Source organism: Branchiostoma lanceolatum, chromosome 11 (assembly GCF_035083965.1).
Source record: "Branchiostoma lanceolatum isolate klBraLanc5 chromosome 11, klBraLanc5.hap2, whole genome shotgun sequence".
Classification (NCBI taxonomy): domain Eukaryota; kingdom Metazoa; phylum Chordata; class Leptocardii; order Amphioxiformes; family Branchiostomatidae; genus Branchiostoma; species Branchiostoma lanceolatum.
Genome location: NC_089732.1, coordinates 2,203,061 through 2,221,153, shown reverse-complemented (window position 1 = coordinate 2,221,153; position 18,093 = coordinate 2,203,061). Strand labels below are relative to the sequence as shown.

Sequence of the window (18,093 nt, the reverse complement as noted above, 5' to 3'; positions counted from 1 at the left end):
CTTTTAGCATTCGGTCCGACATGCATGGATCTGTGTTCACAAACAATAGATAAACATTTTAAGTTTGTTGTGGTATTTGTTTACAACTTCCTGTATGAACATCATATCTTCAGCCAACCTTGTTGAATTTTGGGTTAAATTTCAAGAAAAGGAGTGACTCCAAACGCCAGCACTTCAAAGTACCGTGTGCCTGTAGATTTTTGATTTGATTTATTAGACTGTAGGAAAGTACAGCCAGGACTACCCAACTAGCCGAAGGCTATTACAAAGGGTTAGCCCTGGGAACAGTATATTCAAAGTTCAATACAAACTTTCACAAAGTGCGCATGCGTCAAACACACACATAGCGGCGGACACAGAACACAAAGTAAAATTACATCGAAGAAACAAACACTGCACGAAATGGCCTCGTATCCCGACGTATACGTACAGGGATTCCTCCGGAAATATTCCATATCCCGGTGCGGATTTAGCGTATCCGTTAATTATATCGGAAACGCTAAATCCGCACCGGGATATGGAATATTTCCGGAGGAATCCCTGTACGTATACGCCGGGAAACGAGGCCATTTCGTGCAGTGAAAATTAGCAAAAACCATCAAAGGACTGAAGCGCATATGGAAAAAAATGCACAAGACTAAGCTATATATAAATCGTTAACAATGTCAAGCCAAAACTTAGGTTTATATTACATACTAGGTTAGCAGATTATACAACATGTCATCTAATACTTGTGGTAGGTCAGTCAATTATTTACAGAGTATCTGTTGCCGAGTGATGTACAGAGTTTGTTTTTGAAGGAGCTGACAGTGAGGGATGTGCGGATATTACTGGGAAGAGAGTTCCAGAGTGAGATCGCTCGACTAATGAATGTAGATCTATTACCTTTCCACATAGAATACCAACAGGAGAAGTTTTGTTGTTGGGAAGTAGGCGAAATGTTATGTAGGTGAAAAGTAATCCATAGTAGGACCTTCGGAATAGTAGGTATGGCACCTATTTCCTCACTCAGTCTCACGATCAGGAAAGAATGAGTACCTACCTTACGTTAGGGACGTCCTTTCGGATAGAATAATTAAAGATAGCCACCACGCACTAGAGCACTTTAAAGATCTCTTCACACTAATTGTAAATATTGCGTATTTATTTTGTCGCCAGACTTCGAAGCTGTCGGGGCGATTCGGTATGAGTTCTACTACAGAACCAGAGCCACAGCTTCAGTCAGCACCCTCTCGACTGACTCCGAGTCGGGACATTACAACTTACTGCAGCACGGGATGGTGAGTAGGACTCTGGTAGAGCAGTGATATAGTGAAAGAACTCATTAAGTACAAATCGCATCAATCGGAATAAAGAATGAGTTATAATGTTTTGAATGGCTGAATGCCAAAAAAGATGTTAAGGCAATTGATGCAAATAGGCCTGTTACGACGTATACACCTCGGGATATGACCATATTTCAATTACCCAATATATAAAATATGATTGAAACCGTAATCTCGTTGCTTTCAACACGTGTTTATATTGTTTCAACTAGAGTCATAATGAAATAATTCTTGCCGTATGATTTATTTGAAATACCTTTCTTCCCGTGCTTAAAAGTCTTTTATTTGAAACAGTCGCCAAATCCGCGTCCATTCAAGCTGCCGTCCGGTCTGGCGTCTGATGACTACAAGGTCTTCATTCTCGTGGAGATGTCCGACCAGGAGGGAACAACAAAGACAAGTGAACTGGAGCTGACGGTAAGGGGGATGTTTAAAAAAAAATCAAATCAACAGATATACAAGAAAGTCCGCAATACAGCATGCATGATGAGTTTAGCTTAGCCCTTGACACTTGTATATTTTCTATACCAAGGTTATTATTCTTTTCGCACGTTTTCTAACCTGTTTCTTCTGTTAAAGTATTGGGTTTGGGATTTTTAAAATGCCTTTTTACTATGTTATGAAGTCAACGTAGGTGCTAATTCATGAGGCTATTTGTTTTGCAATAGTTATAAGAAATTCTAGCGTGACAGGATAATGATGCTTCTGCTGTCGATGACGATGATTATGTTGATGACGATGATTATGTTGATGACGATGATTATGTTGATGACGATGATTATGTTGATATATGCGCATAACAGGTTCGGCTCCCTACTTTTGAGGAACTGCTCACCGCCATCGACGCCACCAACGCTGAAGTGGAGACCGCCATCCGCTGGGGAAACAAAATGGAGGCCCTGCACTTAAGTACCATCATAGCGGCAACTCTCAACAATATCCGCTCTGAAGGAGCTTATGGAGTGGCTGACTGGAGGAAAGTAAGTGCAAATGAATGGCCCTGTGTCATTAGCTCTAGAGTAAGAAAGAACGTATGGGGGTATGCCATGCATGAGGCATGCAAATTAACCATAAACTTGCAAACAAGTTGCCTTGCCAACAGTATCAAACTTTCAGCATGTAAGCTGAGGGCCTAAATATTTGGGATTTTTGTGTCAGTCTTATAACTGTCCATCATTGTAGTGACCCTTCTGAAATCACTTGCGGACTGAGAGAAAGAGAGAGGGGTTTTTATCTCCATGAAAAATGGAGATATAGTTTTGTGTGTGTCTGTGTGTGTTTCCGGACTACTGTCAGCAGCATAACTCAAGAACCTCTTGGTGGATTACGATGATATTTGGTATGTGGGCGGGTGTTGTAAAGCAAAAATTCAAGGTCGATTTTGGGCCCCCTGGTATGTGACCTTGGTACTGCAGAAGAACTTGATTTTTCTATCTTTTGACCTGGACATGCTATGGTCTTGATTTTTGGTGGCAGATAGCTTGTGATGTAATGAAGAAGTGGTATAGGTTTGGGCCCCCTAGCAGCTTGTTCTGGAACTGCAGGGGCGTTATTGTGAAAATCTTCTAGAAGAATAACTGAACAGAGGAACGTTGGATTTCCATGATATTCGGGTGTGCAGGTAGCTTGTTTACACTTTCACTTGGTAAGAAGATCATCAGCGTTATGCAGTAATATATCATAAGATAATCGTCTTGCTGTCGACGCTATCTCAACAGGCGCGAGAGGCGATCATCTACAACGTTGGGAGAGTTCCCATAGAGAACGTTGAATCCGTCATCCAGTCCTCCGAGTCTCTCATTCAGGCCACTCACTATGACGACGAGGTCACGGCAGACGCACAGGTACTCATTTGACGTCATACTGACGTCATACCTACGTCATGTTGTTACAATATACTGGTACCATCGTTCATATTATAGCATAGTAGGGCCATTTGTAGAAATCTTGAAGTGCCATGGTTTGGACACGAACAAGGGACACTGACGTTACGCCGTTGGACCCGTGTTTAAGTTGAGCCAAATCTCGAGCACGTTAATGCACACACCACAGTTCTTAAGGACTGCAGCCTATCTAGGGATTGGAACTTTCGGCCTCGTGGGACATAGTACAGGATCGCTTGCTAGCACTAACACAGATGTCGAATGTTACATTTTGCCAACAGGTCAGTGCGGCAGGGCAACTCCTCCACATGGCCAAGTTCATGACTCGAAAAGTCACCACAACAAATATGACACAGGAGAAAGTCGAGAGGGTTGCTGGTATCACCATGACAGGTTAGCAAGCTAAATCTTTTGCAAAATTTGTGGTCTTCAGACAAATTTTGCACCAACTTACGTTAGTGTTGACTCCCAATACTTGCAAAAAAACTGTTGTCATGTCAAGACAAAGTAAGAAAAAAACAGTGACTGTATTTCGAACACCAATGACTTTCATGTTTTAGAATGGTCTTTCTATGCAGAAAAATATTTCTATAAAATACTATGTATGCATTTCTTTTTTCACGTTCTAGGTGCCTTTAATGTCTTTAAAAGTTCTGAAGTTGTTGCCGGATGGAAACACAACGGAAACGGGCCACCTGAGGATGCCAACACGACCGAGGCAACTGAAGATACGAATACGATCGGATCACCTTTGCTCAAGGTAGATGCTAAATCTTCATCTATTAAGTAACACGAATATGCACTATTTGAGCAATAGTAGTTTTCTTTTGCACTCACGTGACTGTAACGTAAGCATAACCCGCCATGTTAAAGGCCCAATATGTAAGATTTGGTCAATACAGAAAGTCAATTTTTCTACCATTTCTTTAGATAGTATGTTGAATAAACATTGTACAATGACATACCAGTATTCAGGAAGGAATGTTCACCACAGTTTCTGCCAAACCTCCTTACCAGAGTGTTAGCAGTTTTGAACGGGGAAAATCCGCTTTATCAGTTCCCTACAAACTTGGCTAATATATCTTATCCTCATTCAAAAAGATATGAGTGTTTTTGAAGAAGATGATCTTCATAACATCAGCTGTTATCTAGATCCACTGAAGTGTCGCTAAGTAATTAGCCTACACAGGGGTCCTGCCAGTGTACAGGAAGCTTTTGTTTACAAACAGTGGGCCCTAGGTTGAGGTGGTGTCACAGACTTTTGCAGCTTGTTTTTGTACAGCTAAAAAACACCATACATGCCAGAAATAGACGAATTAATGATGGAAATATGCTGAAAAGTGGTTGTCTATGTCATTTGCATTAGGATTTTTGCGCCAAAATGTCACATAAAGGGCCTTTAAATGGTTAAACCTGGAAGTTGTCCGGTAGATTTGAATGTACTCATATAGGCTCCTTCATGACATAGCTCATCGACAATTGTCCTCAATTTGCACCTGTTCTGAACTGTTCTCTGTCTATTTGGTTCGAATTCCCAGCCTTCTCAATTTTGGGGTAATGCAGCTATTTCTTAGCCATCCTCTACCATTTGAGCAACAAGTTAGCGACAAATGACGGAAAGTAAACGTCCTAACCACAAAATGTTTCTCACCTGCTGCTTGGACCTCCAATGAACCAGGCGCTCATGGATGTTGACAAGTTCCAATAACATGTTATATGTCACTCATTGTTTTTGTACCTTGTTTTCTTAAGCAAAGCGTAAAACAATATTTTGATCCCTGTTCTTCCGCAGAATCGAAACGCCACCACCGTGGCTTTTCGTGCCATAGATGAACTTACTAACCAGATTCTGAAGGGAAAACGGCCGCGTGAAGTCGTGACAATGATATCATCACAAGACTTTCAGGTGGGTGTACAAACTGGCATGTTTATAAGGAAGAGAACTATCGCATGCCAACCACTATCACTGCCACTTTTAGCCACATTTTAACTGTTCCTTTATACCGGTATGCAGGTTGTGATCAACAGGACTGACTGCCTCACGTGGTTTGATTATGAAAATCATACCGTCCACTTCACCAGTTTTGAAGATGGAACCTGGTTCCGACTGCCGCCATTACTAGTATTCGTGAAGGCATACGCACGCTCGGTTTTGGTATTATGACTTGGATTGTACATTACATGAAAAAAAGATATTTAAATTTCTATCATTTCTCTAGATCAAGCAGAGACATAATGAGTGAATGTGATGATACATTACATATCATAATTGTCAAACAATAAAATATCAAAGCACGCATGTAATTAACCACTGGCCAGCAACTTAAGCTACGTGTCTCTCAATTTCAATCCGAAAAATATACACGTAAAATACAAAGTGTGAACTGTTTGTAAATATAAATGTTTACGATTCAAATATCAATGAGTTATGCTTCGATGATGATACTGTTCTTAAAATGGCATGTTATCTTAGATCAAGCGATCATATTTCAAACTGCTTACAACACTCAGTACGGTCTATATCTTACGACGTTTCATGAAATAAACCATTCTACTCTGAGACTCCAAGCAGAAGAGGGTTCTGGCTGATTTTTGACGTGTTTTAGGCTTTTTTGTCGAGCTTTCTACTTTGTCATTTTGTGTGTGTCTGTAAACCCCAAGAGACAAAAAAAATGACAAAGTAGAGGGCCCGACAAAAACGCCTATAAACACGTCAAAAACCAGCCAGAAATCCTCCTCTGCTTGGAGAGTAACCCATTCAGTCTCTTTTCCGATTCATCGGCCGCAGAAGCTCACTGGTGACATCAGTGAGCGGAGACTCAAGTCAATAGCGCAACGCAATTTCTGCGGAACACAGGTGGGAGAATGATAAGTTATCAATGTTATGGTTCGTTTAATGAATTTAGAGACAGGGAAAAATATGAATACAAAGACAGTGATAATTCATACAAACACTAGAAAGGCAACATTTGCGAGCAAATACAGCATGTTTAGCCATACTCCTCGCCATGCAAAAAATGGACCGTCCCAAAATAACAATGAACCCTTCTAAAATATTTGCAGTAAAAAAATTGATCACCCCAGTCCAAAATTGAGTTTAAAAACAATTAGTCTCTCTATACAGGAATGGAGTCTTCCAGTAGCACCTCAAAACAATATGGACCAGTCCAGAACATATCCACTTAAACAAATACACTTCTGCTAACAAATGGACTTTTTCATAATCACTCCAGCTCAAAATTGAAATAAATAATTAAAGAATCCTCCTCTTGAAAGAATGGGATATTCCGTGCCATCTCCATGTAAACTAGACCAGTCGAAAAATATCCGCTCAAAATTACAATCTTGCGCATAATCAACCCAATTCAAAATTGAATTAAAAAAAGATTAACCCCAGGGAAGAATGAAGTCTTCCATAGTATACATAATGATATATATAAAGATTTATAGTATACATTTGGGGTTGAAAATAACGAAACGAAAAAATTGCTTATTTCAAAAATCGTTTTGGAAGGCTGTATGCCAAACATTTGAATGAGAGCCTGTGTTTATGACCAAGGCAGACACATGCCAAATTTCACATCACTTTGGTTTAATACATAGGAATCGGAGATGTGTATCTTTGTTAAAAAAAAGAGTGAACAAAGCCATGTAATCACATGACCTAGGCAGTCACATACCAGATTTGGTATAAACACTAGGGCAGCTGACCCAGAAATGCAAGATAACTTAATTAACTCAATTGGCCAATAAGGTGGTCGCGTTTTTGAATGCAGTGGAAAAATGTCTGTCACTTCCAACACTGTATGTAGTATTGAAAGTGACAGAAGTGGCAAATATTGTCAAAAAAGCCCAAAATAAATCGTTTTGAAGAGATGTATGCCAAAAATGGGAATGTAGTCCTTTAAATATTTGTTCAAGGCACATCTACAGCGAATTTCAGGTCAGTCAGTTGAAATACCATGGCGCAGGAGGCCAAGAAATGCTAAAAATAGTCTAAAAACCTCAATAAAATCATTTTCAAGGTCAATATCGAAAAAATGAAAACAAGGGGTAGGGGTATTTGCCTATACTACCTTTGTACCGAATTTCAGGTCATTTGGTCAAAAAATGACAGAGATGAATCGATTTGAAGATTTGACAGGAGGAGAAGAAGAAACCTGAGTAAAAACAATATGTTGAGCCATACTAGTATGGCTAAACATAAATAGTTATGAAAATAAACATAGACACAATAATTATTCATATATTAAACAATAGTTGCAGATAGTTGGCATCCTTGTCTACGGTTACCATTGGGTGGGAGGGAATCAATGTAAACTAAACTATTATCATGTTTGAATTCTAATGCCATATGTTATAAAAGTTTTTGATTTCAAACTCCTCAGGTTTTCCACAGCCGCTGGAGGAACCCTTTTGAGTACGCGTCCACCACAAATATCAGTCACAGAGACTTAGGCATAGGAATAGGAGGGCTGCATTTCAGCGACTCCTTGGAAAGGAAGGGGATTTCTGGCCTGGAGGAGCCCATAGAGTTTTCCATCCTGAGGCACAACCAGTCTGTGGCAGCTGTGGAGTTTGATGACGTTGCAGTAGGCGGGGTAAAAGAGGTACGTAAGCTGTTATATCAAATATTTTGTTTGGGCTTTTTCAGGTTGGCAAATCGACGTTTTTTTCGTAGATAGAATTAATGGAAATGACCGACGTTCGAGTGATGCTTCCGGTTCCATGAAAATACTGGCACAAGCAGCTCCAGTCATCACAGCCTTGAGAAAGGATTCAAAAGTACGACCGAAATGCTTAATTTGATTGCATCTCAGCAAACCGTATCAAGTTTCTAGAGGCCTGCTTTGAAGTCTACAATAAAAATGTAAAATTTTCCTTTACCTTTCAGTACGTCCCATTCAAGTACAACAGCTCCATCGACCCGGCAGACACGTTCATCTTCCTGGCCCCCAAGGACCCTCTGGTGTCCCCAACCTTTACCCTGTACCTGGCCTACGGCATCAAACCCAACGCGACTCTGTTCGACCTGACCACCACTCTTCCTATCCCTTCTAACATGAGGTATGTTATATGCCGGATGGTGATGACATTGGTATATTTTGAAAGAAATTTTTCTTATACGTTTTAGACGTCTGGACAACCACAGGCTTTGATAAAGCAGGCGTAAAACTAATGAAGTTAGTGTTGGTTCCAATCCTAAATGTTGCCATCTTGTTGATAAAACGAATAGCAACTAAACTTTTGTTTCATACTATCTTCTTCAGGGCTTCGTGACTAGAACAACCCAGTAGTACGTTTTCATTGTTTCTAAGGTATCGAACAAGAAACACTGTAAGCAAGTCAAACTTATTCCTTTTCCTCACAGATATTCTCTTGATCTGGATGAAAACATCACCGTGACGTCAGACCCGTACATCTGGCGAGTGCGTCTCGGAGACGTGGACATTAGGGACAGCAATGACATCCACTGGTACATCGGTGAGGAGATGATGCTTTTGGTGCCAACAGATCTTCCTCTGTTTCTTTGTTACATTTTCGGAACAAAATTAGGGTACTGGTGTTGTAGATAGGAAGGCTTCCCTCTTTTACAGCCTACCATGACGAATTAAAGAGCTGAAAATGTCATTGTCCTTTTACATATCCTATTGTATTTTTACATGGCAGGAATCGTGCCTACAAGTGCAGACGGAACTGATGAGGGAGGTGGTCTAACCGTGTCGTTTGGAGTCTTCGTTGAACCCGTAGAATGCGTGTTCTTTAACGAGAAGGACCATTTCTGGGACAGAAGTGGTTGTCAGGTACGGCACATTGTATTTTTGTGTACGTTTGAAATAGTGTAAACAAATGAACGCTAAAGTAGTCACCGTAATTGGCATGGATAATTTTCGTGTACTCGATAATTTTCGTTGCATCTTATAGGATTTTATAAAAATGATAATGAAATTTTGGCTCCATGGAATTCACATTTGTTGACATCTTGAATTCCGCAGGTTGGACCTCTGACGAGCAGGACCCATCTCCACTGCCGCTGTGACCACCTGACCAAGTTCTCGGGCCTGATTGCTCCAAACGAGATCAACTTTGAGCGCGCTCTCAAAGGTTTCCTTCTGCTGAAGAACCTGATTCAGAATCCCATCGGCATCATGACGTGCTGCGTCCTGTTCTCCTTCTACATCGCCTTGTGTGTGCCTTGGACAAGGAAAAATGATGCCAAGGACCTCGGGAAGGTAACTGAAAAAGAATATGAATTTAATGCCCACTTTCATGTCATGAATGCAACAAATATTTTGTAGAGAATACGGTGAGACCTATGGATATATGTTGTTTTGTCCCAGATCACCACGGCAGCAATCTTCGACGACACAAAACGTCCCAAACCTCGCTACTACCTGAGGGTCTTCACTGGACCGAGAGCAAACGCCGGGACGACAGCAAAGGTGAGACCGATTCCTACTTTAACCAGTTCTTTTAAGTATCAGTTCATGTACATTGTATGTTTCATTTGGTACTTTTAAAGCATATCATACCAATCATCTAGACATTTCTGTACTTTTGTTTTGTCTATCATCTTAAATCTCTGTGACATCTATCTTATTTGATCGTAGGTGTCCATCATGCTGCACGGGGCGACCAGGGAGTGCGGCCCGTTCCTCCTCCACCAGCCCTACTCCGCCATGTTTGAGAAGGGAAACATGGCCGGGTTTGTTCTGTGCACCGAGACGGACCCAGGCTGGCTCACCCACGTGCGCGTGTGGCACGACAACTCCGGGAAGGAGCCGTCCTGGTAAGTCCCTCTCCAGGAATCAAGTGCTTTTGTAAATCCTGCTGGTTAGGTCATGCTAGGAGGGTCTCCATAGAGCCCTGGACTGTGAGAGTTTGTGTTACGGAGCGTTGGTGTTACACGGATGAGTTCCCGATGAATGAATTAGTTACAATAAGAGGTTAAAACTGACATGTAACGCATATTCTGTCTATGACATAAACAGGTTCCTGGAGAAAGTCATTGTGGACGATCTGCTGGGTGAAAACCAGCAGTACTACTTCCTCTGCAACAGGTGGGTTTCGTCAATGATAGAAAATCATGGGCACGTTTAGAATTCAAAATATTCATTTAGAGAGTACCATAAACAAACTGCAATCAATGCCAGTCCAAATTGCAATTGTACTTGTGGCACAATTGAATAGAGGATTTGATATAAGGACGTTGTGTTAGAAGCAATACATTGTGCCTTTATTGATGACAAATATTTTAGCATTTTACATACTTTCTTCTAGGTGGCTGGCCTTTGATGAGGACGATGAGCAAATTGAGCGCGTGCTGCCTGCAGCTAAGGACGAGCAGCTGGTGGCCTTCAGCACTCTGTTCGCTGATAGAACAGCTAAGTAAGACCTCGTTCTGTGATACTGTCATTCAGGTTGAAGTTAGAATGTACAATGTGACGCATATCATGATACAAATCAGGCATTTTTTTAGTCAGCTTTATACTTCTGCATTATAATGCCAGTTGATTATTTGATTGCTTGGTTAGTGGATTGATTGATTCATTGATTGGCTAATTGGACCACAGGGACCTGCGAGACGGTCACATCTGGTACTCTGTGTACGGACGCCCTGCCAGCAGCCCCTTCACCCGCACCCAGCGCGTCTCCTGCTGCCTGTCCATCATCATGTGCACCATGCTGGCAAACATCATGTTCTTCGGCCGAGGAGACGACTTCGCCCAGCCGGAACCCGTCAAGATCTTCGGATTTGATGTGGAGATCCCGATTTCCTGGCCTCAGGTAGCCACAATGTCTAGGGAGAATCTTTGACAGAGCCAATATTGTTTCCACTTCTAAACGTTTGCATAAAGGGGTAGTAGGACGTTCTCATATATTCAGGGCTATGGTATCGACATAGAAGATATAGATTATATTTTGGGGCTATATAACACAGACCAAAGAGATACCGTATTACGACATTGAACATACATCTGTCTTTAGCTTTAGACATTACATATTGTTTTCTTCTACAGATTGTCATCGGTCTCCAAAGCGCCGCGGTGGTGTTTCCTATCAACGCCATCATCATCTGGACCTTCCGGAGCGTCAAACAGCGTCCAGAAAATACACAGAAGAAAAGTATGTTGAATTTCGCAACTGTTCACGACATACCACACACAAGCAAAGATAAGGAAAGAGTGATACACAGGAACAATAGTAATGATATGAATACCAGAGACCTTCCTGGTTGCATTTCTACATTGTGGCTCTAGATGGCGCTTCACATTGGGCTTTAAGATATATTTCAGCATCAGGCTGATGATTGGCACCACTATGTTTGTTTTAATGGCATGTCTACCTCTAGGCACTTCTGCTGGCAGCCGTGCCATCGAAGAAGACAAATCGGGCGGACGTCCTAAACGGTCTTCATCAAAGAACAAACCTGCTTCCACCGGACTGTCGAGCACCGAAATTTATCTGATGAACGTGGAACCGTCATTGCCCGACCAGGTGCGTATGAAGTTAGTATAAAGATAGCATATCATTATTAAGCTGACGCTCAGTAAATGTATGATACACTTCACAAGATACTTCGAAGTTTTAGATATTTACTATCTTTATATACACAGAATCATATAGGATAATTTGCTGTCCAAAAGTTTACGATCTTTACCATCTAAGATATTTGTTTCTTATTGCCGAAGGTCCGGAAGGAAGCTGCCCGCACCAGGCAGGACGAAGTCACTGAACCGACTTCCCCTGGACAGAGCAAGTCTCAAGGTTACGATTAAGTCTTTAGTTTCTGTTAGGAGAAAATAGTTCATCAACGCAAGGGCAAAATGTCAATGTAATATTATTTTAGAATGAGAAAACTTGTACACCACAACTAGCTTCTTCAGTTAAACGGCTACCTTTGATTGGTCAGTTTTTAGTTTAAATGTTTACTCATCAGGAAAATTTCATTGACTTGTACAAGCATATCCAAACACCCCATAACTTATTCTACATGCTTTAATTCTCGCCCAAAATAGTACGTCAATCTTGCAGCTGCAAAAACGTGAATTGATAATAGGTTATCAGATAATTCACATCTTTATAATTGCAGAGGTGAATGAGAAATACGCTGTACTGGACGATCCGGAGAAGGACACTCCAGGGGTGCTGCCGTGGTGGTTTGTCTATATTGGTGAGTAACACTTGAAAAAAGTTCAATATTGTATCCATGGACACCTCACCTGGACAAAGCTGCAGTCACGATAGATATCTGACGTGCTTTTCGGAACGCCCGTTACGATAGCATTTTTTGCAATATCTAACCAGGTGTTTTACTGTGAATGGCTCAATCCCCAGGCTTCGTCCTTGTGTTCGTGACCACCAACACCGCCGCCTTCTTCGTCATGCTGTACACGTTTGAGTTCGGGCGGGAGAAGGCAGAAGCCTGGCTGCTCATCTTCCTGACGTCATTCCTCTCCGACCTCATCCTCATCCAGCCTGTCAAGATACTCGCCATGGCGGCGCTGTTTGCGGTGTTTTTCAAGGTATTTTCCTAACGCTCACACCGTCACACATATATGTGATACCTATCATTTAACATGTCATTATGACTTCCTATGGCTGGGTATATTGCACGTTATATGCCAGTATCTGTTTTGCTGTCGCATACATCATCCCCGATACAATTAGTTCTTAGCTTCTTTTTTTTTACAACTGATATTTAACTTATATTCTTAACCCTAAGTACACAAGGGGGGGGGGTGCCAACTTTGACATCGTATAACTACCAAACTTGTTGCCTTTCCTAAATTGTAGTTGGCAAGAATTTTATGATAGTGGTATGAGATTATTATTTTTCGTGTTGCCATGGCAACGGGTTTCTGAAAGGAATTTTATGCAAAGTCATTATTTTTTAAACAATGATGTTTCTAAGGTTTTCTTGCTCAACCACACTAGTTTTCTTACATCTTTATCTTTATTCGAAATTGCAACAATACAATACACAGTGGAACGTCAGGCAGACAAGCTGATGACAAGTTTTCTTACATTATTTCATGATTTCATGTTCATAGATAATGCTGATAAGTTGACGTGATCGGTCATGATCCTAGATCCTAGATGGCGGACCATATCATTAGCTTAGATATCAAGAGGCTTTTCACCTTCAAAGTCGCCACTACCTGGTATTTTCTTAACCAGAAACATTCGTTTCTAGTGTATTTTTAGTGTGTTTTGGGGTCATTAAAAATGGCCGATCCAAGATGGCGGATACCAATGGATAGCTAAATACATATGTAAAAGACCGAAAAACTCCTTCCCGTCGTCATATATTGGACCATTTTTAAAATATTTTTGTTTCATTATTTGCCTACACTTTCCAGAAAGCGGAAAAAGGGGACGAAGGGAAGAAATGGGATCTAAAACAGTGTGAAGACATTGCTAAAGATCAAAAGCAGGTTAGTTTACATTCATTTTTATGGTGTGCAATAGAATAATATGAAGGTAATGACGGTACAATATATACATGTAGTTAATGAGGAACATTAAAAAAAAGAACTTACCACATAACACATTGCGAACTTTGTTAAATATGTTTCTCCTTCCAGGGTCTACCTGTCCCGGACCAACACGGTTCCCCGGACCTGGCTCAGGCCCGGATGGTCGCCGTCCGACGCAGGAAGCTCAGGACAATCCTGAAGGAAGTGGCTGTTTACGCCCTTTTCCTGACTGTGGTCATGCTGGCTGCGTACGGACAGAAGAACCACATGGCCTTTTATATGTCCAGCGAGGTTCAGCGACTCGTTGTACACAACAAGGAGATGTCTTTCGAAGAGGTAAATATAAATTAATATTTCATGTCAACAATGCAATTGCAGCTGAAACCATTATAGCAGAAGCATATCACTATTATCCATGCCAGTAGATGGTCATTATGCTGATATTGGTATAGAATGAACTTTAAGTGTGTACTGTTGCATATCATTATGACCATATTAGGTGAGTGATGCAGATTCCTACTGGACCTGGCTGGAAGATGCAGCCATCCCAGGTCTTTACCCAGACGCCTCTTCAGCCGTCCTGGACCTGCCTGCCTATCGTGTAGGACCGATACGGCTCCGCCAGGCTAGAGTCAAGCTGGGTAAGTTTTGATGTGTCGATGTCCATTTTCTCATAAAGCATCATCAAATGTTGAACAAATGTGGTTCCAACTTTGTGATCTTTTCCATTATTGATGGTGATATGTTGAGCCTACGTCACAATATTTGGGGATTGTTTTAACGTACTATCATCTATAATTGTATTCCGGCTCCAGATCCTGACTGCCTGGCGACAGTGTCACCAGGAAACCAGACATCAGAGTGCGACAGACGCTATGATTACTTCAGTCAGGACGAAGGGCGCTACGGAGAAGGATGGTTGCCGCTACCCACAGTCAACATCACCGCTTTCAACGGAACCAACGGCACCGCAGAGATAGCAGATCAGAACGGCACAAGTCCGTGGGAGTTCCGGTCGCCTGAAGATTTACATGGTAATTGCAAAATAAAATGGGTTAATAGGAACTCCTTTTTTTCAGAACGTATAGATCTCATATGTCTTTACTGCCTTCGATCATTTCTAAGATAGTTTGTTTTATGTTCCAGAATTTCTCTATGCTGGAGACCAAAGCGTGTATTTTGGCGGAGGCTACGTCGCCGACACGTCCAACAACGCGTCACAGACATTGGCAACAATCGAAGCTCTTAAGAATCATGGCTGGATTGATAGAGGTGTTTATCGATGAAAACACATACAATACAACAATGTATTCAAAATTTCACATTGCATATACTGGAATTATTTTTTTATTCATTGGATAGATTTTCTTGTCATGCAACGAATGTGTTTTTTTTTTAAACATTATCTTTTGTTCAGCAACCCGAGCCGTCTTCACCGACGTCACCCTGTACTCGCCCGACTCCAACCTGTTCTCCATCGTGACCCTCCTGGTGGAGTTCACGGCTATCGGGGCCGGCTTCCCCCGCTGGGAGGTCCACACCGTCCGCCTCTACCGCTTCCACGGCGGCTGGGAGGTCTGGATGTCGCTCGTCTACATTTCTGCGCTCGCCATTTTCACTTTGGTCTTCGCCATCAGAGAAGGTTTGTATTCTGTTTTATGTTTTTGTTTAAGTATGATAGATATGTTCCAATGATATCATGTCAGGGATAATGCCTCACAGATTTAAGCAAACATACAGTGAATTACAAGATCTTACCATTCAGTTATGAGTTTTATTCTGTTTAATCCGCGTTCAGCTGCAAAGTATTGACTTAAATGTTTGCAACTGAAACCGAGATTTTTTTGCCCTTGCTTTTGTCACGACAGTACGGACAGCTTACAACAGCGGAGCCCTGTACATCATGGACTTCTGGAACTGGGTGGAACTGATCATCATCCTCCAGGCCGTGACGGGGGTCACCACCTACTTCTACTCTGAGGCCGTCCTAGAGGACGTAGCAAGTAAAAGGAAAGACAACAGTGCGTCCAGCGTTGATGCAAACTTTGGTCTCTCGGGCTATTTCGTGAACTACAGGCGCGCAGCCGTCTGGGACCAGGTCTACACTTACGTCATCGCCACCCTGTTGTGCAGCGTCACTCTCAAGATGACCCACCTGCTGCGTTTCAACCATCGCGCGTCTCTCCTGATCCACACCCTCAAGCGCAGCGTTGGTCCGCTCTCCGGCTTTTCCATCATGTTCTTTCTCTACTTCTTTGCCTTCGCCATTCTGCTTCATCTGACGTTCGGTCTGCGCATGCTCGCCTACAGTTCCTTTGCTCGCACATTCGAGGCGATGGTGACCATTATAGCTGGTGACCTGAACTTTCAGCAAATCTCTACAACTACTGGAAATCTTGGAACTTTCATTTTGTTTCTGTTTGTTTTCATCTTCAACATCTGTTTAATTGGTTTCTTTGTGGCCATCATTGACGAGTCTTATCATAGCGCAAAGGATGATGAGCAGTTAGAGAAAACTGACTACGACCTGAAAGGGTTTTTCAAATATCAAACAGAAAAACTGAAGCCAAAGAAAAAGGCAAGGAAGCCCAGAAATGAAAACACAACTGTGATGGGGCCTGGTTATTCAGAACTTAAGGTAAATGTGATGAAGAGGTTGAGGACAGTCTTTGAAGACTTAGATGAAAGATAGAAATACCAGTTTTGTTCTTGACTAGGACCATTAATCGGTTCTATCGGTATTTTAATGATGCAAACTATACATGGATCAACTGAAAATGCATGCTACGATTTTTTGTCTTGTTGATAATGTTTGATAGAAAGTAGAATAAGCAATATACCTATAATATTTGGTAGAATTAACAATGTTGGTACGTATAGTGTTTGATAGAATAAGCAGTTTTTACTTATATTTTTGGCAGAATAAGCAGATTTTACTTTCAATGTTTGATGGAATATCATTATGATCACGTATTAAAATGTGATAGAAAATACAAGTTGGGCCTATGATAATCGTACAGCGTGATTGTTATTTTATTTGTTCGAGAGGAATTACTATAACAAGATGTACAAACAGCTGTTCAAACTTTTGCAAGATCTGCCGCCTTCACATGACACCGCACGTGACGTGTGTACAAGCCAGATAGTACCCGCCCATCTTGAGTGGAGAAACACGATGAAAACACCGTCCTATTGCTTCCAAGTCGCTGGTTCCTTTCACAAAAATACAGCACTGAATATTTCATAAGGTATACCAAGGACATTATACATAATAATACAGCTACTCGCGAACATACAATATGATGTCCTTGATACCAGACTTAAAGACAGGTACAGAATAGGTTCAACAATACACGACACACATGTACAGCGTGCTTGTACCTTGCCATGACTATCTCCTTTTTTTGCCAAAAAATTGCATTGTCAGCACACCGACATCGTGTTTGCACATGTATAAAAGCCAGAACAAGGCCGCTCCATCTGGATGGAGACACAATAGAGAACAATCTTCCTATCACTGCCAGTTCCGTGATTCCTCCGCTGTGGCATGGGCAATTTACAAAATGACAGCACTTAATATTTCATAAGCCGATAAGGTATTATTGATGCAGCTACTCGCGAGCATACAATATGATGTCCTTGATAGCAGACGTAGGGACAGGCACAAAATAGGTTCAACAATACACGACACTGCGTGCTTGTACCTTGCCTTGGGGCGGAAGCAATGCCTATCTGCATTTCTAGAAAAAATCTGTTAAATTTTTCCATTGTCTCTCATGTCTACAGAACGCCGACATTTTTTTTTTCAGATGTATAAAAGCTCAAGGCTGCCACATCTGGATGGAGCCACACAATAGAAAACCATCTTCCTATCACTTCCAATTCTCTACTGTGACATATACAAGCCGGACCGAGCCGGCCCAACCTGTGTGGGGACACACGCGACAGAGAATGCCTTCACATCACCATTGCTTCCAAGGCCCTAGTTTCCTTGTAAAGCAGTGAGCGATTCACAAAAGACCTGTTTGAGCCAGATAGAAACAGTTCAAACTTGTTAGAGACACACAATAGAAAATGCCTTCCTATTGCTTCTGAGTCCATGGTTCCTTTGTGAAGCTGAGGGCAATTTGCAAAAGAGTAGTCGTAAAGCCTTCGCCATAATTATATGTCTTAATGGGTACCACAGTAATAAAAAGCCCAATATACATGAATGATACGTGGGTGCTTGTGCTTGCTAGAATTCGTTGCCACTATTTAGATTAGAATCGTAAATGCCTTGGCAAGTCCTTTTTATATTTGTAGATCCATTCTATATCCATTGTTAACATTATTACAGGTGAACGTGTACGGACAGGTAAAACTTGCCACATATAAATTCACCTAGATAAATATGGTCTTGAATTG

At 41.6% G+C, this 18,093-nt stretch overlaps 1 protein-coding gene across 1 annotated transcript; it reads left to right on the top strand.

The window, feature by feature from the left end:
- The first annotated feature begins 9,058 nt into the window (after positions 1-9,058).
- LOC136445068 (polycystin-1-like protein 2) lies at positions 9,059-16,381 on the top strand. Its single transcript, XM_066442922.1, has 19 exons — positions 9,059-9,079; positions 9,205-9,441; positions 9,550-9,651; positions 9,820-9,998; positions 10,201-10,269; positions 10,490-10,597; positions 10,783-10,996; positions 11,230-11,335; positions 11,562-11,707; positions 11,902-11,977; positions 12,303-12,383; positions 12,548-12,735; positions 13,573-13,647; positions 13,798-14,025; positions 14,189-14,330; positions 14,505-14,723; positions 14,836-14,961; positions 15,107-15,331; positions 15,558-16,381. Exons 1-19 carry the CDS (start codon positions 9,059-9,061, stop codon positions 16,379-16,381), a joined length of 3,366 nt encoding a protein of 1,121 aa, XP_066299019.1.
- Positions 16,382-18,093: the final 1,712 nt, after the last annotated feature.

Excerpts from the sequence above, each read along its gene's own strand:
- LOC136445068 (XM_066442922.1), top strand. The coding sequence starts at position 9,059 with ATGAACGCTAAAGTAGTCACC. Across the intron at positions 10,270-10,489 it reads TACTACTTCCTCTGCAACAG|GTGGCTGGCCTTTGATGAGG; the intron begins GTGGGTTTCGTC and ends ACTTTCTTCTAG. Across the intron at positions 13,648-13,797 it reads TTGCTAAAGATCAAAAGCAG|GGTCTACCTGTCCCGGACCA; the intron begins GTTAGTTTACAT and ends TTCTCCTTCCAG.